At 47.2% G+C, this 23,235-nt stretch overlaps 1 protein-coding gene across 1 annotated transcript in view; it reads left to right on the forward strand.

Moving 5' to 3' along the window:
* tbx21 (T-box transcription factor 21) overlaps positions 1–23,235 on the forward strand; it is a 47,954-nt gene that overhangs the window by 16,383 nt on the left and 8,336 nt on the right. Inside the window, exons 2-3 of the mRNA XM_078424371.1 lie at positions 11,794–11,948; positions 22,870–22,991. Of these exons, the coding sequence (XP_078280497.1) occupies positions 11,794–11,948; positions 22,870–22,991 (277 nt within the window). The remainder of the gene's footprint in view (positions 1–11,793; positions 11,949–22,869; positions 22,992–23,235) is intronic.

A 23,235-nucleotide genomic window follows, 5' to 3' on the forward strand; every position in this document is an offset into this window, starting at 1 on the left:
AGCTACTGCCTTACAGCGCCAGAGGCCTGGGTTTGCTCCTGACTACGGCTACCTGTCTGTACGGAGTTTGTACATTCTCCCCTTGACCTGCCACACTCCAAAGACTAGTAGGTTTGTTATTTTAATTAGCCTGGTATGAAAATGTAAAATTGTCTCCAGTGTGCGTAGGATGGTGTTAATGTGAGGGGATCGCTGGTCGGTGTGGTCTAGGTGGGCCAAAGGGCCTGTTTCCGCGCTGTATCTCTGAACAAAACTAAAATAAACTGCTGTACGACTCCATATTTTATAGATTATTTGTAATGTCATTGTTTTGGTTGGTCGTGGTTGAGGAGTTGGACAGTGACCCTGCTTGTATTGCTCCTCTCCTCCCCTACCTACCCATTACATCCCACAAAACTATCTTGGAGATTTGAAACTTTCAATCTAAGTGCCTTGCGCCACTGGCTGTGAACATTACTGAGATACAAGGAGTTGTCGATTTTGGAATCTCCAGCAAAGCACACAAAGTACTGGAGGAACTCAGGTGGTCAGGCAGCATCTATGGAGGAAATGGACAGACAATGTTTTGACTTGGGACCCTTCAGCCTCATAATAGTAGAGGTGGGGGGAGGTGGGGAGCAGTGGGGGAAGAAAGCTGGAAAAGAGAGGCGAGGGGCAGGACAAAGCCTAACGAGTGAAGGGAAGATAAAAGGCGATGATGGGTACAGTGTGATAAAATGCTTGAGGTGAAAATGAGAGAAGGACTGTCAGATTAGGAGAGAAGAGGGGTGAAATGTGAAGCCAAAGGGAGAGATATGGGTGGAAGAGAAGAGGACCGGGGGTTGGGGGGTGGAAAGAGAGGGGATAAAAGGGAAGGTAAACACAAAATGCTGGAGTCACTCAGCGGGACAGGCAGCATCTCTGGAGAGAAGGAATGGGTGACATTTCGGGTCGAGATCCTTCAGACTGATAAAAGGAAACTGGGGAGGGGGGGGCAGGAGCAGGGGGACTGGGAGGGTGGGAGAAAATGGGTGTGGGGGGGAGGGAGGGAAATACAGAAAAGAGTCAAGAGTGTTTCATTGCCATATTTCTCAGATAGAACGATGAAATTCTTACTTGCAGCAACACAATAGAATATGTAAACATAGAACACTAAACAATATAATCAACAAGAAGATGAGAAAAAAATGGTGGGATTGGGGAGATGTTCCTTGCAGACACCAGATTATTAGGGCAGTGATGACCCTTGGTTGCACTGTTACAGGTACACGTCTCTAATGATTTTTTGACAGGCACTAAAGGGATGCTATGGATCTTGGTTTGGGATGGGAGCTGGTAATAGCTGGGCATCAGTAGTAGGGGTTGCCAATTATCTCACTCCCAAATAAGGGACATCAGGGGACGTCACCGCCCCATACCCCACGTGACCTCACCCAGCCAGCGGCCACGTGCTCCCGCTCCACCAAGGTTGGCCGCCCCGGCCGGGAGGCGGGTTGCTAGGCAACCTCCGTCAGGTGACGTCCAGGCCTCCGGGCCTACACTGCCCAACAATGCCCGGGCTTACAGCACCTAATACGGGACAAGGGCGATCCAATTTAGCCCAATATTCGGGATGTCGCGGCTAATACGGGACAGTTGGCAACTCTAATAAGTAGAAACAATTCGTGGGATGAGATGGGGTGGGGAGGGAAGACAAGGCTTAAACAGAAGGGATGCGAGTGAGAGACAGTGTTGTACAACTGTACTGATCATATTCAGGTCACCCGACCTCAATAATTCATCCCCCCCACATTTGTATTTACACATTTCAATCATCAAACCTGCAGCTATCGGCAATGTTACCACATCAGAGAAAGTGTTTAGTGCTGATAGAAGGCTAAATAATAACCTGTTAACACTGCAGAAATAAGTTTTAAAAAGGGGAAGGGGTTACAGAGCAATAACTCATCTTGTGAAAATGTATTTAAACCACTCAACAGTCCTAGCTCAATCTTTTAACAATGTACCATTTAACTTCATTGAGTCCCAACACAGTTCCAGCAGTGCAGAGCCTGAGAATTGTCTGTGTAAGGGTTTGCACGTTTTACCTGTGACCAGGTGTGATTTTGCCAGGTGCTCTGGTTTCCTCCCACATCCACAAGACCATGAACATTGGAAGGTTGACTGCCCACTGTAAATCGGCATTCGTGTGTAGCTGTGGTAGAATCTGGAGAGAGGAAGTTTGGAAGTGTGGGAAGAATAAAATGGATTAGTGTAAATGGGTATCTGAAAAGTTGGCAGGGACTCGGTGGGCAAAAGGGCCTGTTTCCATGCCGAATGGGAGAAAAGATGGGGCGTTCTCATGGTGGGACAAATTGCTTGATTCTTTCTCTCCTTGATTCTTGCTTCCTTCCCTCCAGAGATGCTGCCTCTCCCGCTAGAGTTACTCCAGCACTTTGTGTCTATGTTCGATTTAAACCAGCAACTGCACTTCTTTCCTACACAAGTTGCTTGATTAATTTGGTTACCCCGATGGTTCAAATAGGGTAGAAAATCTGCCACAGGCAAAGATGGTCCAGTTTTATACTGCCATCATAGAGTCCGTCCTCACCTTCTCCATCATGGTCTGGTTTGGCTCAGCCACCAAGCACGACATCCAGAGGCTGCAGTGCATCGTTCGATCAGCCGAGAAGGTTGTTGGCTGCAACCTTCCCCCCCATCGACGAACTGTACACTGCAAGGGCCAGGAAGCGAGCAGATATGATCATCTCTGACCCCTCTCACCCTGGCCACAAACTCTTTGAAGCACTTCCCTCTGGAAGGCGACTCCGGACTGTCAAAGCAGCCACAGCCAGACATAAAAACACCTTTTTCCCACGAGCAGTAGCTCTACTCAATAACTGTCTGTAGTCTCCTTGTGCCCTGGTATTTTATTTCATTCTTCACATGTTTAAATTATAATGTTTTATTGTTGTCTACTGCATATCGTGTTGTTACTTGCGAGCAAAGCACCAAGGCAAATTCTTTGTATGTGTACATCTTTGGCTAATAGAATTTATGCAATTCAATTCAATTCAAAATAATACCACAAATGCAGGCACCCAGAGAAGTGGAGTGAAGAACTAGAGGGCATAGGTTTAAGGGGAGAGGGGAAAGATTTAATCGGGACCTGAGGGAATCTGTTTCATTCAGAGTGGTGGGTGTGTGGAACGAGCTGGCAGAGGAGATAGTTAAGGCAGGTACTAGAACAGCATTTAAAAGACACTTGGACAGCACCATGAATAGGAAAAGTTTAGAGGGCTAAAAGCCAAATGCAGAGAAATAAGATGAGTTTAGGTGGGGCACCTTAGATGGTTGCAATGGACCAGTTGGGCCGGAGGGTTTGTTTTCGTGCTGTATGACTCTATGCCTAATTAGTAGGAAGCTGATATCAGAAACCATAACTTGTGCAACATAAATTGTTGATGATATTGGCAACAATATCGTTAGGATTTTGTTGAAACCCAGAACATTCACTTCTGTGAACCCTGACATTTGACAGTGTTTGTCGAGATGCTTGAAAGATTCTCTTCTGGCACAATGGCACAGTTAGAAGAGCTGCTGCCTCACAATACCAGAAGCCCAATCCTGACTTTGGGTGTCGTCTGCACCTAGGGTTGCCAACTTTCTCACTCCCAAATAAGGGACAAAAGGTGACGTCACCGCCCCGCGCCCCACGTGACCTCACCCAGCCAGCTGCCACGTGCTCCCGATGCACCAATGGCGGCTGGGAGGCGGGTTGCTACACAACCTCCAATAGGCGGCGCCCGGGCCTTCGGGCCTCAGTGTCCGGGCCTAATGCGGGACAAGGGCGGTCCCGTACGGGACAAACCAATTTAGCCCAACACACGGGATGTCCCAGCTAATACAGGACAGTTGGTAACCCTAACTACACCTTCCCCTTGTGACCGCATGTGCTGGAAGAACTCAGCGCCTCAGGTAGCATTTGGGAAGGGAAATGGACAGGCGATTTTTAGGGTCGGGACTCTTTTTCAATCCAAACCCATATCGTCGCCCTCCACGGACACTGCCTGACCCACTGAGTTTTTCCAGTGGTCTGTTTTTTTTGCACTTAGTTTGGCCTTCTCAGGTAGACCAGGATGGTGGCACTGCAATCTTTCACAAACCCAAGGAGATGGTGGCGAGCTTCCCACGGTGGAACCCGGAAGAATGTTTCCGCAGTAGAGCGATCGGCACAAAAATACTGCAGACACTGGGAATGTGGAGTAAACGCAGAGATTTCTGGCAATACTCCGCAAGTCGGGCAGCTGGTAGAGCTGTTGCCTCTCAGCGCCAGGAATCCCGGTTCGATCCTGACCTCGGCTGCTGTCCGTGTGGTGTTTGCCTGTTCACCCTGTGACTGCGTGGGTTTGCAGGTTAATTGGCCTCTTGTACATAGCCCCCAGTGTGTGTGGGGGGGCGGATGAGAAAGTGGGACAACATTGAACTAGTGTGAGTGGGTGATTAATGATCAACGTGGGCTCGGTGGGCCAAACGACCTGTTCTCATGCCGTATCTTTCATTCAGTCAAGCTGCAGGGAAGAAAAAGAGTCAACGGTTTATGTTGATAACTTTTCACTTCTGTTATCATTTCAGAATGTTTTACCTGGACATTTGATAGAGCCATTTGAACCTGGAGTTCAGGCTACGATAGTGCATAGGTTAATTGGCTGGGTAAATGTAAAAATTGTCCCTAGTGGGTGTAGGATAGTGTTAATGTACGGGGATCACTGGGCGGCACGGACTTGGTGGGCCGAAAAGGCCTGTTTCCGGCTGTATATATATGATATGATATGATATGATAATAGTTATCCCTAAAACAACATTATTGAAATTGACAGTTTTTTAATATAACAACCCCGAACCTTTAATGGTCACCATTGTGAAGGGTAAGCTTTAAATTCCAGTCCAAAGTATTTATTTAATTAATTTAATTTTAATTCTCCATTTGTCACACTGGCTCTTACACTTCCTGATTATTACATCGGGTCGAGAGAAATAGATCGGGTAGATGCAGAGAGTCTCTTGCCCAGAGTAGGTGAATCGAGGACCAGAGGACATGGGTTTAAGGTGAAGGGGAAAAGATTTAATAGGAATTTGAGGAGTAACATTTTCACACAAAGGGTAGTGGGCGTATGGAACATGAAAACCGGAGGAGGTAGTTGAGGCTGGGACTATCCAAACGTTTTAAGAAAAGGTTAGACAGGCACATGGATAGAAGCGGTTTGGAGGGATATGGACCAAACCCTGGCAGGTGGGACTGGTGTAGATGGGACATGTTGGCCGATGTGGGCAAGTTGGGTCGTGGGGCCTGTTTCCACCCTGTATAACTCTGTGACTCTTATTAGTCCCAACCTCGGCACCACTTGTTCAGTGACACAACGTTTGTGTGCTGCCATACCCCTTTGTATCAAGGTAACTATCTTTTCCATCATTGCAGGGTTTTTTCCCTCCTTTGGTAAACTCCCTTCCTGACTATATTTTTGTTTCCTTCTGAACCACTTGTAATTTTCCACGTCGGGCTGCATCTGCCAGCTCTTGGCAGGAGTCTCATGTTTATTCAAATCCACCTGTTGCTGTTCTTGGCCTTTTTTGTCCCTCCCTGCCGAGCACTTTCATTAAAATTTGAGTCATCCGTCAATGAAGTCATTGCACTCGTGACTTAATATCTCCTGATCATCTATGAAGTCCGCTCCGTTGACGAGACAAATGTTTCACCTGCAGTACAAGTGACCCACCACGGTCTTGGAACTGAAACCTCAAGTACAGAAACCCCCTTGTGGTTTCTGCTCTTTCCATTTTTTCAGCACTTTAAACTCCTGTGTTATTGGCAGATGTGCTTTCGGTTAACACAGTGCTAGTCTCTGGAATTTCCTTCCCTCTGTTTTTGTCTGCTTTCAGACACATACTACCACACTAGGGCAGCACAGTGGCACAGCGGTAAAGTTGCTGCCTTACCACGTCCATGTCCGATCCCAACTACGGGTGCTGTCTGTACGGAGTTTGTACGTTCTCCCCGTGACCTGCGTGGGCTTTCATCAGAGATCTTCGGTTTCCTCCCGCACTCCAAAGACGTGCAGGCTTGGATGAGGAAAAACTTTTTCAACCCAGAGAGTTGTGAATCTGTGGAATTCTTTGCCACAGAAGGCAGTGGAGGCCAATTCATTGGATGTTTTCGAGAGAGTGCTAGATATAGCTCTTAGGGCTAACAGAATCAAGGGATATGGGGAGAAAGCAGATTATGGATGATGAGCCTTGATCATATTGAATGGTGGTGCTGGCTCACCCGAATGGCCAACTCCTCTTTTCTATGTTTGTAGGTTAACTGGCTTGGGTTTGTATACTTGTTTTAAGTGTGAATTGTCCCTAGTGTGTGTTGGCTTGTGTCAATGTGCAGGTATGTTCGGTGTGGACTCGGTGGGCCGAAGGGCCTGTTTCCACGCTGTATCTCTAAACTGACTGAAAAAAAAAAACTAAACTTTAGACGTTGCTTGCAGTCATTTTACCTGAATATCTCTGGTTTGGTATTGAGCGCGTGGGCGGCATAGTGGCGCAGCTGGTAGAACTGGCACGGCGGGTTTGTCCCCGAGCTCGGCATGCTGCCTGTTTGGAGTTTGTACATTCTCCCGATGTTCTCCCTGGTTTCCCCTGGGTGCTTTGGTTTCCTCCCACATTCCGAAGTTGTGTGGTAGGTTTGTGGGTTAAATGGCCTCTGTAAAATTGCCCTATGCAGGAAATAGAACTAGTGTAAACGGGTGATCAATGGACTCGGTGGGCCAAAGGGCCTGCTTCCATGTTGTATCAATCAATCAATTTAGTTTTAGATTTAGATTTTAGATTTAGAGATACAGCGCGGAAACAGGCCCTTCGGCCCACCGGGTCCGCGCCGCTCAGCGATCCCCGCACATTAACACTATCCTACACACCCTAGGGACAATTTTTACATTTACCCAGTCAATTAACCTACATACCTGTACGTCTTTGGAGTGTGGGAGGAAACCGAAGATCTTGGAGAAAACCCACGCAGGTCACGGGGAGAACGTACAAACTCCATACAGACGGCGCCCGTAGTCAGGATCGAACCTGAGTCTCCGGCGTTGCATTCGCTGTAAGGCAGCAACTCTACCGCTGCGCCACCGTTGTATCAATCAATCAATTTAGTTTTCTCCAAGATCTCCCGTTTCCTCCCACACTCCAAAGACGTACAGGTTTGTAGGTAAATTGGCTTGGTATAAATGTAAAAATTGTCGCTAGTGTGTATAGGACTGTGTTAATATGCGGGGATTGTTGGTCGGCGTGGACCCGGTGGGCCGAAGTGCCTGTTTCTGTGCTGTATCTCTAAGCTAAACTAAGTATTAACTAAGGAAAATATTAAACTGTTTCAATGCACAGAGTTCAAGGTAGATCCATACGCCAATGCGAAACCAATGGTATAAAAGATTTGATATATGAACTCCAGATTGTGGTCTCGTGTTTGGTTTCCTCGTAACTCTTTCATGACACCTGAATCTTTAAAGATTTTTTTAATGTTCATTTATGTGACAATAAACTAAACTATTACTTTTGATTCAAAAAACAGACACAAAGTGCTGGAGCATCTCAGCGTCTTGTGTAGAACACCAGAGTGGGTGGCTTGTCGGATGTGATTGTTAAGATGTGGCCCTCTCCAGCAAGCTCCTCAAAGCCCATGCCCAATTTCCAATGAGACGGAAATGTTGAATTAGCTTCTCGAACCCTCTATTGCTGTTCTGTGACCTCCGTCGCACTGCAAAGTCATGCAGTTCCATGAATTGGATCCAGCAATGATAAAGAAACAAATATATTTATGAGTCAGGGCGCTCTGTGATTTGAAGATAGTTAAAGTTCCATGTTGCCGTGTCCTGCTGGTTGCTGGAAGCTTTGAATTGGGAAGGGCTATTGCAGAAATTAGTGCAACGAATCTCGTCGATGGTGCCACAGTACGTCCGTGTTAAAGTGGTATCCCCAAGGTTTTAAGTGATGGGTGGACACGAAACAATGTTATGCGCGCTGGAGGAACTCAGTAGGTCCGGCGGCATCGGTGGAAGGAATGGACACATGTTTTGTGTCTGGACCCTTCTTCAAGCACTCGTCCAATGAAGAGGGACACAGAATGCTGGAGTAACTCAACGGGTCAGACCGCATCTCTGGAGAAGGAGGAATAAATGACATTTCGGGTCGAGACCCTGCTTAACCAGCACCCCACACATTTAGTTCCTCCTCACACGAAGGGCACTGGTCCAAAAAGGGACTAAAGAAGGGACTAAAGAAGGGTCACAACTGCCGAAGCTGGTTTACACTGAAGAGAGACACAAAATGCAGGCGTCAGGCAGCATCTCTGGATAGAAGGGATGGGTGGCGTTTCTGAAGGCAGACCTGAAGAAGGGTTCCCACCCAAAACATCACCTATTCCCTTTCTCAAGAGATGCTGCCTCATCTGCTGAGTTCCTCCAGCACTTTGTGTGTTTTGCTCAAGATTCCAGCACCTGCAGTTTCTTGCCTTAATGTTACATGTTGAGCCTTTTGATTTGGCTGAAATTCTGCCGGTCTAGATATCTGGAAAGGATTCCACCAGACCTGACGTGCCAAGTAGACGTTAGAAATACCTCAGCTTGTCAGGGGTGAGGCACTGGCCCACGCTAGTTGAATTTCTGGTCAATGATAAAGATACGATAGGATAAAACTTTGTTTATCCCAGGAGGGAAATTGGTCTGCCAACAGTCATAAAACACAACAAGATACATGAAACATGAAATTAAAGTGATGAGTGGAAAGTCCCAGGATTGGGGATGTGCAAAGATTGTTGGGAGGGTGGGGGAGTCAGTCTACCCCACGACAGAAGGGGTAGGAGTTGTACATTTTTTTTGCCTGCATGAGGTTCTGTGAAAGTTTAGTTTATAGATACAGCGCGGAAACAAGCCCGTAGGCCCACCAGGTCCGCGCCGCCCAGCGATCCCCACACATTAACACGTTCCTATACCCTCTAGGGACAATTTTTACATTTACCAAGCCAATTAACCTACAAACCTGTACGCCTTTGGAGTGTGGGAGGAAACTGAAGATCTCGGAGAAAACCCACGGGGAGAACGTACAAACTCCATACAGACGGCGCCCGTAGTCAGGATCGAACCCGGGTCTCCGGCGCTGCATTCGCTGTAAGGCAGCAACTCTACCGCTGCGCTTAAGTTGCTCTCTCAAGCAGGAATTTATGCAGATTCATAATCTTGATATCTGCACAAACACTTGTCAGCAAAAGATTATTGAGAGTTGGTTCTGTCTGTACACTGTGAATGGCTCGATTGTAATCATGTCTTGTCTTTCCGCTGACTGGATAGCACGCAACACAAAGCTTTTCACTGTACCTCAGTACACGTGGCAATAAACTAAGCTAAACTGAACTTTGATTTTCAATTAGCAGTAAGTCAATGTTATGTCAGGCAATCTCTTGAAACAAAAATCAACCTGAAGAAGGGTCTCGACCCGAAACGTCACCCATTCAATAGACAATAGACAATAGGTGCAGGAGTAGGCCATTCAGCCCTTCGAGCCAGCACCGCCATTCAATGCGATCATGGCTGATCACTCTCAATCAGTACCCCATTCCTGCCTTCTCCCCATACCCCCTCACTCCGCTATCCTTAAGAGCTCTATCCAGCTCTCTCTTGAAAGCATCCAACGAACTGGCCTCCACTGCCTTCTGAGGCAGAGAATTCCACACCTTCACCACTCTCTGACTGAAAAAGTTCTTCATCTCCATTCCTTCTCTCCTGAGATGCTGCCTGACCTGCTGTGTTTACCTTTGTTTTAAAATGTAGTGATTTGTGGTTGTTGTAAGCGTTCAAGCATTTATACCTGTTTAAAGGTACACATATTTAGTGGGAAACGACTATTTCAACGTAACCTTATTTAAAAACTGGCACAACATGCTGGATAAGACACAACATGCTGGAGTAACTCAGTGGGTCAGGATTGGTCTGAAGAAGGGTTCCGACCTGAAGCGTCACCTATTCTTTTTCTCCAGAGATGCTGCCTGACCCACTGAGTTACTCCAGCATTCTGTGTCTATCTTCGATGTAAACCAGCATTTGCAGTTCCTTCCTGCGCATTAGATCAGATAAAATTGTTAGTATTGACACTAATCAATCACTGATCCAGGAGAATTTTACATTAAGCCTTTCAATCAATTATTCAGTGCTGCAATATTTTGATTGTATGTTGATCACTGCTGGTTCAATAAACGTGTGAAAGCTCTCTGCAAAATATTTCAGAACTAAACGCTGACAAGTACATGGATAGGATAGGTTTAGAGGGATATGGGCTAAACGCAAGCAGGTGGGACTGGTGTAGATGGGGCATGTTGGTCGGTGTGGGCAAGTTGGACTGAAGGCCTTTGTTCCATGCTGTATGACTATGACTAGGTGCTAGCAACAGTGAAAGTGCCTCACGTTTGTCAAAACCGAGATCAAAATTTTAACTAAGTGTTGCATGACCAACAATCCAACTCTTAAAAAGAACTTCTTCATCATGTGTCGAAGGAGAGGTGGGTCACTACCTGAGATAGATATCATAGCAGGAGAAAATCTTCATTTATCACTGGGCCATCTCTAATTTAAAAAGTAAATGCAATTCTGGTGGGACTATCCACATCGTGGCCCCTTCCGTCAAGTGCTTGTAGCGTGTGGTCAAATGTTTTGGTGTAAAAAACGGGGCAAGCAATTTGATCACCACTTCAGATGGGGATGTTACAATATTCAGATTACACAGGGACTTAGCACGTATGCCCTGTGACCACGTGGGTTTTCTCCGGGTGCTCCAGTTTCCTCCCACACTCCATAGATGTACAGGTCGGTAGGTTAATTGGCTCTGGTAAAAATCGTAAATTGTCCCTCGTGTGTAGGATAGTGCTAGTGTACCGGGTTATTGCTGTGTCGGTACCGACTCGGTGGCCTGAAGGGCTTGTTTCCACCCACATTCTAAAGACCTGCAGGTTTGTAGGTTAATTGGCTTCTGTAAATTGTCTCTAGTGTAAAGGATAGCACTAGTATATTGAACTATTGTAGCTCATATATAGTACATGGGTAGACACAAAAAGCCGGATTCTCTGGAAAGAAGGAATGGGCGACGTTTTGGGTCAAGACCCTTCTTCGGTACATGGGTAATTGCTGGTCAGTGTGGACTCCTTTGGCTGGAGGGCCTGTTTCCACGCTGTATCGCTAAACTCAACTCAATGACACGGTGGCGCAGTGGTAGAGTTGCAGCGCCGGAGACTCAGGTTCGATCCTGACTACGGGCGCCGTCTGTACGGAGTTTGTACGTTCTCCCCGTGACCTCCGTGGGTTTTCTCCGAGATCTTCGGTTTCCTCCCATGCTCCAAAGACGTACAGGTATGTAGGTTAATTGACTGGGTAAATGTAAAAATTGTCCCTGGTGTGTGTAGGGATAGTGTTAATGTGCGGGGATCGCTGGGCGGCGCGGACCCGGTGGGCCGAAGGGCCTGTTTCCGCGCTGTATCTCTAAATCTAAATCTAAAAAACTAAACTACTAAACTCAACTCAACTACCAAACTCAACTCAACTAAACTAAACTCAACTACTATACTCAACTCAACTAAATTAAATCCATGACCTTTCATCAGAATTGAAGCTTCACAGCCTGAAACTAAGTCCAGGGAGGCCTCTGAATGCAGACCGGCACTGGAAAGTCTATCGTCAAACACTTCATTTTCCCAAAACACAAAGTACTAATATTTTTCTCCCCTTCTTCTTCTTCTCCTTCCAGGCGAATGTTTCCTTTCCTGAGTTTTAACATCACAGGCCTGGACCCTTCTGCCCACTATAACATTTATGTGGATGTCATCCTGGCAGACCAACATCACTGGAGATACCAGGGAGGAAAGTGGGTGCAGTGCGGCAAGGCGGAAGGCAACATGCAAGGTCAGTGTACAGCGGACTGAAGCAATGTGCATTCATTGAATGGTGACTGAGCGAATGAGCTTGCATGGGAAGAGAGGTGCCTACTGACACTTGTCTACTGCCTTGTGTGGAGTTTATAGGAGGCAGTCGATGCTAGTGCAGGGATCAAGATACATTCATAGTTCTGTACTCCCTACTATGCAGGATACAATCAAATTCTTCTCAGTGATTCCACTCTATATATTTTATTGTAACCAGTACTCTAATTCTACCCAAGATAGACACAAAATGCTGGTGTAACTCAGTGGGACTAGCAGCATCCCGGGAGATTAGGAATGGGTGATGTTTTGGGTTGAGACCCTTATTCAGATCTGAAGAAGTCACCCATTCCTTCTCGCCAGAGATGCCGCCTGTCCTGCTGAGTTACTCCAGCGTTTTGTGTCTGTCTTCGGTGTATGCCTGCATCTGCAGTTCCTTCGTCCACTCTAGTTCTACCCTACACACTAGGGCCAATTTACAGAATCCAGTCGACCTACAAACCTGCACGTCTTTGGAGTGTGGGCGGAAACTGGTGCGCCCGGAGTGAACCCACATGGTCACGGGGAGAACACACACAAACTCCACACAGATACCACCCGTAGTCAGGATCGAACCTGGGTCTTTGGTGCTGTGATGCATTAACTTTACCAAATGCCGCGCATGGGGAATGAATGTTTCACCAAGCTAGGATCTCTGAAATCAGAGATAGCCTTTCCCTGATCTACTGACAGTGTTTGTCAACATCTTTTCATATTTTAGGTTTTAAACACTGGTTTAAAACACTTTACTAAAACACTTTACCCCAGACCGGCTTGTTTTAATAGAAAAGTAAAGCACAGGAACAGGTCCTGCAGCCCACAATAACAATAGACAATAGGTGCAGGAGTAGGCCATTCAGCCCTTCGAGCCAGCACCGCACGGTATCGAACATGATGCCAAGTCTGACGAAGGGTCTCGACCCGAAACATCACCCATTCCTTCTCTCCAGAGATGCTGTCTGACCTGCTGAGTTACTCCAGCATTTTCTGTTTACCTATGATGCCAAGATAGACTAATCTCACCCGCCTGCACATGATCCACATCCCTCCATTCCCTCTATATTCATGTGACCAGCAGTCACATGGGCACAGAGGTCGGTGTTGCTGCCTTACAGCGCCAGAGACGAAGGTTCAATCCTGACTACGGGTGCTGTCTGTATGGAGTTTGTACGTTCTCCCTCTGGGTTTTTCCCGGGCGCTCCGGTTTCCTCCCACACTCCAAAGATGTACAGGCTTGTAGGTTAATTGGCTTTGGCGAAGATTGTAAATTGTCCCTCGTGTGTAGGATAGTGCTGGTGTTCAGGGATTGCTGGTCGGCGTGGACTCGATGGGCCGAAGGGCCTGTTTCCATGATGTATCTCTAAACAAAACTCAATCGCAATCTTGGTCTGTGTTCTGTATTGATATAAATCATCACACACCATGATCTCGAGGCCCCCTGATTGTATGAAAATAACTGCAATTAGTTTAATTTAGAGATACAGCGCGGTAACAGGCCCTTCGGCCCACCTGGTCTGCGCCGACCTGCTATCCCCGCACACCAGCACGATCCTACGCACACCAGCACGATCCTACACACACCAGGCACAATCAACAATTTTACCAAGCCAATTAACCTACAAACCTGCCCTTGGAGTGTGGGAGGAAACCGAAGCTCCCGGAGAAAACCCACGCAGGCCATAGGGGGAACGTACAGACTCCATACATACAGTACCCGTAGTCAGGATCGAACCTGGGTCTCTGGCGCTGTAAGCGTTGTAAGGCAGCAGCTCTGCCACTGTGCCACCCTTCTTATGGAGTAACTTACACATATTGCAACCATTACCCCCGAAATATTCAACAGCAGTAGAATATTTCTACAGTCTGGGCAACTGTTGTAACGTAGAAAATACACAAGCCAGTTTAAACCAGCATGTTACCACAATAGGAAATGTTATTCGCCCAAATATTTTGCTCTCAATTTTGTTGGTCGAGAGAGAAATATTATTCTGGAAATTGGGGGGTGATTAGCCTGCTGTTTTTATTTAGGTTGGTTCAGTTTAACATCACAAAGAGATGCCTCTTACAGTACCTCTCAGTACAGCGATGGAATACCAAGGTATTAAGGGGGTTTCGTGTTTGCGTCTCTGCAGCCTAAAACCACACCTTCTGAGGTAACAACAGCACACACACAGTTAACACATAACCTGCTGAGCAAACATGTATCAGAGGAGTAAAGGTTTGCAGACAGCCTGAGTCAGCATTCGGCATTGTCAAGTGATGTGGTGAGAATCCTAGAAATTACTGAGACTGAATTTGTCGCACGGCTAATTCTGTTGCCTAACGGGTTTGTTCTAAGGGGCAGGTCTGGGCCATTAGAATCGTGGAAACGTTGTCTTTCCGCGGACTTGGTAGCACGTGACAAAGCCGGATCACTGTACCTCGGTACACTTGACAATAACCCAGACTGAACTGAACGGGGTACTGATTGAGAGTGATCAGCCATGATCGCATTGAATGGCGGTGCTGGCTCGAAGGGCTGAATGGCCCACACCTGCACCTATTGTCTATTGTCTATTGAAATGTTGCAGTGCAGAAGGGTGGCAGTGTGGCGCAGTGGTAGAGCTGCTGCCTTACAGCACGAGAGGCCCGGTTTCGATCCTGACTGCGGGTGCTGTCTGTACAGAGTTTGTACGTTCTCACCGCGACTGCGTGGGTTTTCCCCGGGAGCTCCGGTTTCCTCTCACACTCGAAAGATGCACAGGTTTGTGGGTTAATTGGCTTCAGTAAAAATTGTAAATTGTCCCTCGTGTGTAGGATAGTGCTAGTGTACGGGGGCGCTGGTCGGTGCGGACTCGGTGGGCGGAAGGGCCTGTTGCCACGCTGCATCTCTAAACTAAACTAAAGGAGGCTGTTCAGCCCATCAAGCCCCTACTATGTCAATCTTGCTAGTCCCATTCTTCCACTCGAACTACATAAAGCTAGAGATGAAAGAGGGAGACAAAACAATGTCAGATAAAGGGAGAAGAGGAGTGAAATGTAAAGCCAGAGGGAGGGGTAATTTAAATTAATTAATCCTTGCTTGGCTGTACAGAGTTTCCCACTCTTGCCTAACAGTCAAAGACAGCGTCAAAATATTCCACAGCACCATCCGTAACTCTTTCGGGAAAGAGGATGGTAGTCTAGAACCCCCCTTTGTGGCAGAAAGAAAATGTTTCCACGAGATGCCACTGTACAGCTGGGCCTCAATTTTAATTTGTATCTTCATTTCGGCACGGTAGCGCAGCGGTAGAGTTGCTGTTTTACAGCGAATGCAGCGCCGGAGACTCAGGTTCGATCCTGACTACAGGTGCTGCACTGTAAGGAGTTTGTACGTTCTCCCCGTGACCTGCGTGGGTTTTCTCCGAGATCTTCGGTTTCCTCCCACACTCCAAAGACGTACAGGTATGTAGGTTAATTGGCTGGTAAATGTAAAAATTGTCCCTAGTGGGTGTAGGATAGTGTTAATGTACGGGGATCGCTGAGCGGCACGGACTTGGAGGGCCGAAAAGGCCTGTTTCCGGCTGTATACATATGATGATTATGATATGATTTCCTCTCCCTCACAATTACTGCGACTGTAAAATTAGCATTTACTTCACGTAGTATAATATTTCCGTTTAGGTTACCGCGTGTACCGAGATACAATGAAAAGCTTCATCCAAACTAATGAAACATTGTATGGTATCTTTGCCCTCCTTGACTGTCGTATGTTGAAAGACTGGAGCGACGGGGCTTGTATACTCTGGAATTTAGAAGGATGAGAGGGGATCTCTTATAAGATTATTAAGGGATTGGACATGCTAGAGGCAGGAAACATGTTCCAGATGTTGGGGGAGTCCAGAACCAGGGTCCACAGTTTAAGAATAAGGGGTAGGCCATTTAGAACGGCGATGAGGAAAACATTTTCACTCAGAGAGAGTTGTGAATCTGTGGATTTCTCTGCCTCAGAAGGCAATGGAGGTCGATTCTCTGGATGCTTTCAAGAGAGAGTTAGATAGAGCTGTTAAAAGATAGCGGAGTCAAGGGATATGGGGAGAAGGCAGGAATGGGGTACTGATTGTGGATGGCGGTGCTGGGCCGAATGGCCTACTCCTGCACCTATTGTCTATTCTTCTGCATTTCCAGAGTGAACTTCAATCGTGATTTAAGTCCAATGATTGTCGGTTGGTTTGGTTTGGTTTAGTTTCGAGGAGCAGGACTTTCAGCCTGCAATGCCAATGCTGTACCTGAATCATGCATGTCCATGTGCCTATCTTAAAACCTCCCCTGCCTCCACCACCATCCTGGTAGTGCATTCCAGGCACTCACCACCCCCTGTGCAAAAAAAGCTTCCCCCGCACATCTACATGAAACATTCTTCCTCTCACCTTAAAGCTACGCCTTCTAGTTTTGGACATTTCCACTGTGGAATAAAAGGTTCTGACTGTCTACCATATATCTACGCCTCTCATAATTTTATAGACTTCTATCGGGTCTCCCAGCAATCTGGTGAAAATTGTCCTTATTTAAACCAGTCTTTGTCTTTTATACCCCTCTGTCAAATCTCTCAAACTTTCTCTGCTCTGAAAGAGACAACTCTTGTATAATCTCCCACCTGCAATACTCTATTCTTGGAAACATGTTTAGGGATATATTTTGCACGCTCCCCAGGGCCGTACACCTGCTTGTAGATGGGCCATCACGTTCATATCAAGCACCAAAGGTGGCCGCTGGCAACAACACAGCTAGTAGAGCTGCTATCACACAGCTCAAGGGAACTGCACTCATTCTTTACAGTAGGATCATAAAACTAGTGCTTAAATCACATTCCTCGATGTTAACGACTTGTTAATGGTCCCATTAACAGCCAGCCCAATATCCCATCCATCGGATCATTAACAAATGAGCAGCACATCTGGTGTTGGTTAAGTCTGTGGGTAAATCAGAGGTTGATTTTTTAACGGTTGAAGTCATTCTCCCCCCCCACTTTCAAGATGGCAAAAAACTTTGTTCGTTCCTGCATCAAATTCACGCACAGTGTGAAGTTGTACTGCTGAACCGGTGACGTCTCCAGTGAGAGGATTAAAAACGGTTTGCCTTTGTACAGCATTAATTGCAAGCCTAGGCCATTCTTGTCTGGTTTACCACAGTACAACATTTTTGCAATGTTAATGCTGTTCGATTGGGCGAACCACAACAGCTGAGTTGCACGCAGCAAGTTCTCAGGAACGGTTAGGTGCGATGGCCGGATGGCCTGTTTCGGTGAAGTTTGGTGGAGAGTGAACTTGGAGATAGCGAGCTCTTCGTTGAGATGGTGCTTTTTACCACCTTTCACCACCGCCTGGTGAAGTGAACAGTCAAGCTCCTTCAGCACCTCAAACTTGATCAATCTCAGCAGTGAAAGAAACATAGAAAATAAGTACAGGAATAGGCCATTCGGCCCTTTGAGCCAGCACCACCATTCAATATGATCATGGCTGATCAGTATCAGTACCCTGTTCCTGCTTTTCCCCCATATCCCTTGATTCCTTTAGCCCTAAGAGCTAAATCTAACTCTCTTCAAAATATTCAGTGCATTGGCCTCCACTGCATTCTGTGGCAGAGAATTCCACAGATTCACAACATTATGGGTGAAAAAGTTTTTCCTCATCTCAGTCCTAAATGGCCTACCCCTTATTCTTAAACTGTGACCCCTGGTTCTGGACTCCCCCAACATGGGGAACATTTTTCCTGCATTTCCTGCACCTATTGTCTATCGTCCGCCATTAGCCCTGGCAGCACATTCAATGTACCCATCACTCTCTGTGTAAAAAATCTCGGGTTGCCAACTGTCTTGTATTGGCTGGGACATCCCGTATTTTGGGCTAAATTGGTTTGTCCCGTATGGGACCGACCTTGTCCCGTATTAGGTCCGGGGGCCGCTCTAGGCCGGGACAGTGTAGGCTAACCGAGTGTGTTCGGGAGCGGGGCCGAGTGCGTTCGCCTGACGGAGACTGCGTAGCAACCCGCCTCCCAGCCTGGGCTGCCGCCATTGGTAGAGCGGGAGCACGTGGCCGCTGGCTGGGTGAGGTTACGTGGGGCGCGGGGCGGTGAGGTCACCTAGTCCCATATTTGGGATTGAGGAAGTTGGCACCCCTACGCACATCAAACCTTGCCCCTCTCACCTCAAAGCTACGCCCTCTAGTCTTTAAACAATTCCACCTGAGGATAAAGGGTCTATCTACCCTGTCGATAGACCACCCATTCCTTCTCTCCAGTGATGTTGTCCGTCCTGCTGAGTTACTCCAGCATTTTGTGTCTATCCTCTCATATTATATATTTCTATCAGCTCTCAGCCTCTGAAACTCTAGAGAAAATAAGAGGATAGTTTTCTTTTAAAAAACAATCACATCCTAGTTTGAAAAAGAAAGGGGTTGAAAGCAGGAATGTTAGCTGACAAGGGATCTAGTGGATAATGTGCAGAGGGCCATGTGGACTAGTATTATATTATTACAATGTAAAAAACTGGTTGGAAAATATTACAGTGCATTAAGCACCAGGACACCTGATCGCTGCTGGAAAAGTCACGAGTCATAGAAACTGTTTGTTTAAAGGTCTGAGGACAAACCTGAAACCCAGTAACTGCACAATTGCCAGGAGTGGGCATGTGGAATCAGTGCTGTGGGAGTGAATCCCATACTAAACCCTTTAATAGATGGAGGGTGGAGGGAAGGGCCTTGTGTGTGAAACCAGCTTTAAGATGAGAGTAATGTTTCCTTGTGTGTAGAGACCTCTGACACTGCCAACTCTACAGCTCCAGAACCTTTACAACGGAAATCTTACTCATAGTCCTCCCTTGTTATAAGAAGGAACTGTGGATAGAAACATAGAAAATAGGTGCAGGAGTAGGCCATTCGGCCCTTCGAGCCTGCACCGCCATTCAATGTGATCATGGCTGATCATTCTCAATCAGTACCCCGTTCCTGCCTTCTCCCCATACCCCTTGACTCCGCTATCCTTAAGAGCTCTATCTAGCTCTCTCTTGAATGCATTCAGAGAATTGGCCTCCACTGCCTTCTGAGGCAGAGAATTCCACAGATTCACAACTCTGACTGAAAAAGTTTTTCCTCATCTCAGTTCTAAATGGCCTACCCCTTATTCTTAAACTGTGGCCCCTTGTTCTGGACTCCCCCAACATTGGGAACATGTTTCCTGCCTCTCTAACGTGTCCAACCCTTTAATAATCTTATACGTTTCGATAAGATCTCCTCTCATCCGTCTAAATTCCAGTGTATACAAGCCTAGTCGCTCCAGTCTTTCAACATATGATAGTCCCGCCATTCCGGGAATTAACCTAGTAAGCCTACGCTGCATGCCCTCAATAGCAAGAATATCCTTCCTCAAATTTGGAGACCAAAACTGCACACAGTACTCCAGGTGCGGTCTCACTAGGGCCCTGTACAACTGCAGAAGGACCTCTTTGCGTAGATGGAAAGGATGTTGGCATTTAAGAGAATATTGGACCGGCACATGGATAGTCAACAGTCGAGTGCTTTAGTTGTTACATGCAACTCCACAGTGAAATTCATTTTGCATTTATTACACATGCGGGTGCCGTCATTAAGATGCAAGGAATGGAGGGATATGGATCACGTGCAGGCAGAGGAGGTTCGTTTAATTTGGCATCATGGACACCGTGGGCCGAAGGGCCTGTTCCTGTGCTGTTCTACGTCCTATCTTCTGGTAGAGGCTTTAGGAAAAGGTCTAATAGATGGTTTGCACAAGGAAGGAACAATTTTCTGCCTTCCTCTAATCAGGAACAGAGTCACCCTCAGCTACCTCCCCCCTCCCTCAACTGTCCCTAGGGTTTTCCAGTGCCCCCTGGGCTTTGACTTTTCTGGCCTTGTAGTTTGGAGTTGGATAAATTCACTGTTGCTGCAAAGTTTGCTGCCCAGAGAGTTGAGTGATAGCGCCCTCCGCTGGTTTTGGAAATCATTGTGACAAAACTCTCTGAGCCCCCACGCCTGCCCATCAGTCTGAAGGATGGTTTCGGGTTGGGACCAAACATCAATTTGAAGAAGGGCCCTGACCCAAAATGTCATCTGTCCATTTACTCCACGGAAGTTTCCATGGCCCACGTAGGTCTCCCAGCAGATAGACACAAAATGCTGGAGTAACCCGTCGGGATAGGCAGCATCTCTGGATAGAAGGAATGGGTGACCTCCCCTGAAGGGTCTCGACCTGAAACATCGCCCATTCCTTCTCTCCAGAGATACTGCCTATCCCGACGAGTTACTCCAATATTTCGTGTCTCTTCGATTTATACGATTCCTTCCTCCAACATTAGTCTTCCAGCAGTTTGTGTTTCAACACTGAAAAACCTCGCCTGCCCATTCCCTCCACAGATGCTGCCGCACCCGCTGAGTTACTCCAGCACTTTGTGTGTTTCGCTGTCTTTGAGTACCTTTTAGTTTATGGGCTGGCAATAGACAATAGACAATAGGTGCAGGAGGAGGCCATTCGGCCCTTCGAGCCAGCACCGCCATTCAATGTGATCATGGCTGATCATTCTCAATCAGTACCCCGTTCCTGCCTTCTCCCCATACCCCCTGACTCCGCTGTCCTGAAGAGCTCTATCTAGCTCTTTCTTGAATGCATTCAGAGAATTGGCCTCCACTGCCTTCTGAGGCAGAGAATTCCACAGATTCACAACTCTCTGACTGAGAAAGTTTTTCCTCATCTCAGTTCTAAATGGCCTACCCCTTATTCTTAAACTGTGGCCCCTTGTTCTGGACTCCCCCAACATTGGGAACATGTTTCCTGCCTCTAACGTGTCCAACCCCTTAATAATCTTATACGTTTCGATAAGATCTCCTCTCATCCTTCTAAATTCCAGTGTATACAAGCCCAGTCGCTCCAGTAATGCATGATGAGATCAATAGCATCAATTATTACCATCCACCGATCTGTGCATAGTTTCACTGTGTGTTTGCTGGAAGATAATAGACCGTGTGGGGCGGCATTGTAGCGCAGCGGTAGAGTTGCTGCCTCACAGCGCCAGAGACCCGGTTTCAATCCTGACTACAGGTGCTGTCTGTACGGAGTTTGTACGCTCTCCCTGCGACCGCGTGAGTTTTCTCCGGGTGCTCCGGTTTCCACCCACACTCCAAAGGCGTGCAGGTTTGTAGGTTAATTGGCTTCTGGAAATTGTCCCTCGAGCGTAGGATAGAACTAGTGCATGGGTGATTGGTGGTCGGAGTGAACTCGGTGGGCCAGAGGGTCTGTTTCCACTCTGTATCTCTAAACTCAACTGCGATGGTAGATTCCGGCCAAACCTATTGCTCATGACGGAGGGAGATGAAGGGATCTACAGGTGCTCCAGCCTTGAGCAAAGCACAAAGTGCTGGAGGACCTCGGAGGACCTAACCTCTCCTCAAAATGATGGAACTATAACCCCAGAAAGCATCCACACACGAACGTGCAAACTCCGTACAGACAGCACCCATGGTCAGGATCAACCCCGGGTCTCTGGCGCTGTGAGGCGGCAACTCTACCGCTGTGGCACTGTGCCACCCCTCAGTAGTGATTAGCAATTCATTACATTCTTTACTGCCATAAAACATTTCCATTCGTACTGATTGATGGCAAAAATTACATTCGTCAACGACCAAAATTGTTTTGACACACTCCAGTTGCAATACATTTTCTTTCTTAAGCGTAGATGGTTGTTAATTATCAAACTATAGCTTTCTTGGAACCATCAGTGACTCCTTTGAAATGTGGTTGATTCGAGCGCTCAACTTTCTTGTGAGTCACCATCTAGAAAGAACGGCATGCTGGCAGTTATGTAGAATGATTCCATTATCTTTCAGTTCGTGCCAAAATACTTTTGGACCCAATGATATCCTTTAGAATTTACAGGCATTATTGTAGCAGAACAGGAGCCGTTTGGCCATCTGCCTGCAGTTCTGGTTGCAGCAAAGATGTGGATGCTTTGGAGTGGGTGCGGAGGAGGTTTACCAGAACACTTGCCCAGATTAGAGGGTTTCAGCTACAGGGAGAGGTTGGATAGCCTTGGATTGTTTTTTCTTGAACGCTGGAGGCTGAGGCAAGACTTGATAATATGTATATAGAATTGTAAGAAGCACAGATACGCAGGGTAGAAATGTCCAACACTAGAGGACATGGCTATACGGTGAGAGAGAGAGAGTTTAACAGAGATGCGCGGGGCAAATATCTTTTAGCTTAGAGATACAGCACGGAAACAGGCCCTTCGGCCCACCGAGTCCATGCCGACCAGCGATCCCCATACACTTATACTATTCTACCCAGTAGGGACGATTTACAGTTTTACCAAGCCAATTAACTGACAAACTTGTACGTCTTTGGAGTGTGGGAGGAAACCGGAACCCCCTGGAGAAAACCCACGCAGGACACGGGGAGAACGTGCAAACTCCGTACAGACAGCACCCGTAGCTGGGATCGAACTTGGATCTCTGGCGCTGTAAGGCAGCAACACTACGCTGCGCCACCGTGCCGCCCTCACTCAGAGAGTAGTGGGGGCCTGGGGTGGTGGTGGAGGCAGACAGGAGAGTGGTGTTTAAGAGGCTCTTAGACAGGCACATGGTAAGTGCAGGGCATAGATGCAATTGGATCGTGTGCAGGCAGATGAGATCGGTTTAATGCCCAGCACAAACATTGTGGGCTGAAGGGCCCCGTCCGTGTGCTGTGCTCTTCCGTGTTCCATGTCGCCAATATATTCCCACATACAGCAAGTGTGGAACGTTCCGTTCGGATGTGAGACCATTCCTCATGGTGGGGTTGGTAGTTCAGCGCATCTGCCTGATGGTTGACTTTGTGCTTTGGACCCATTGATCCCATTGCAGGTAACCGGACGTACATGCACCCAGACTCGCCCAACACGGGCGCCCATTGGATGCGGCAGGAGATTTCCTTTGGTAAACTCAAGCTGACCAACAACAAAGGAGCATCCAACAACGTCACCCAGGTACGTCAGGCCTCCCCGCTAATTGCAGCAAGGCATTTTCTTTAACGAGATAGGACCCACCTCCCTTCCCAAAGCACTGGCTCTCAATATCGGTGGAGATGTGCAGAAGATCCTTACTCAATGTTGGTCTCGTTGACTGTCATTTGTGAGCGCCAAAGAATCAGGTGATGCACTTTTCGGCCAACCTTCCTTATTTAATATCCAATATTCTTCTCCACACGAGTGGTGCTCTGACTGGCACCCA

This window comes from Rhinoraja longicauda, chromosome 29 (genome assembly GCF_053455715.1).
Source record: "Rhinoraja longicauda isolate Sanriku21f chromosome 29, sRhiLon1.1, whole genome shotgun sequence".
NCBI classification, from domain to species: domain Eukaryota; kingdom Metazoa; phylum Chordata; class Chondrichthyes; order Rajiformes; family Arhynchobatidae; genus Rhinoraja; species Rhinoraja longicauda.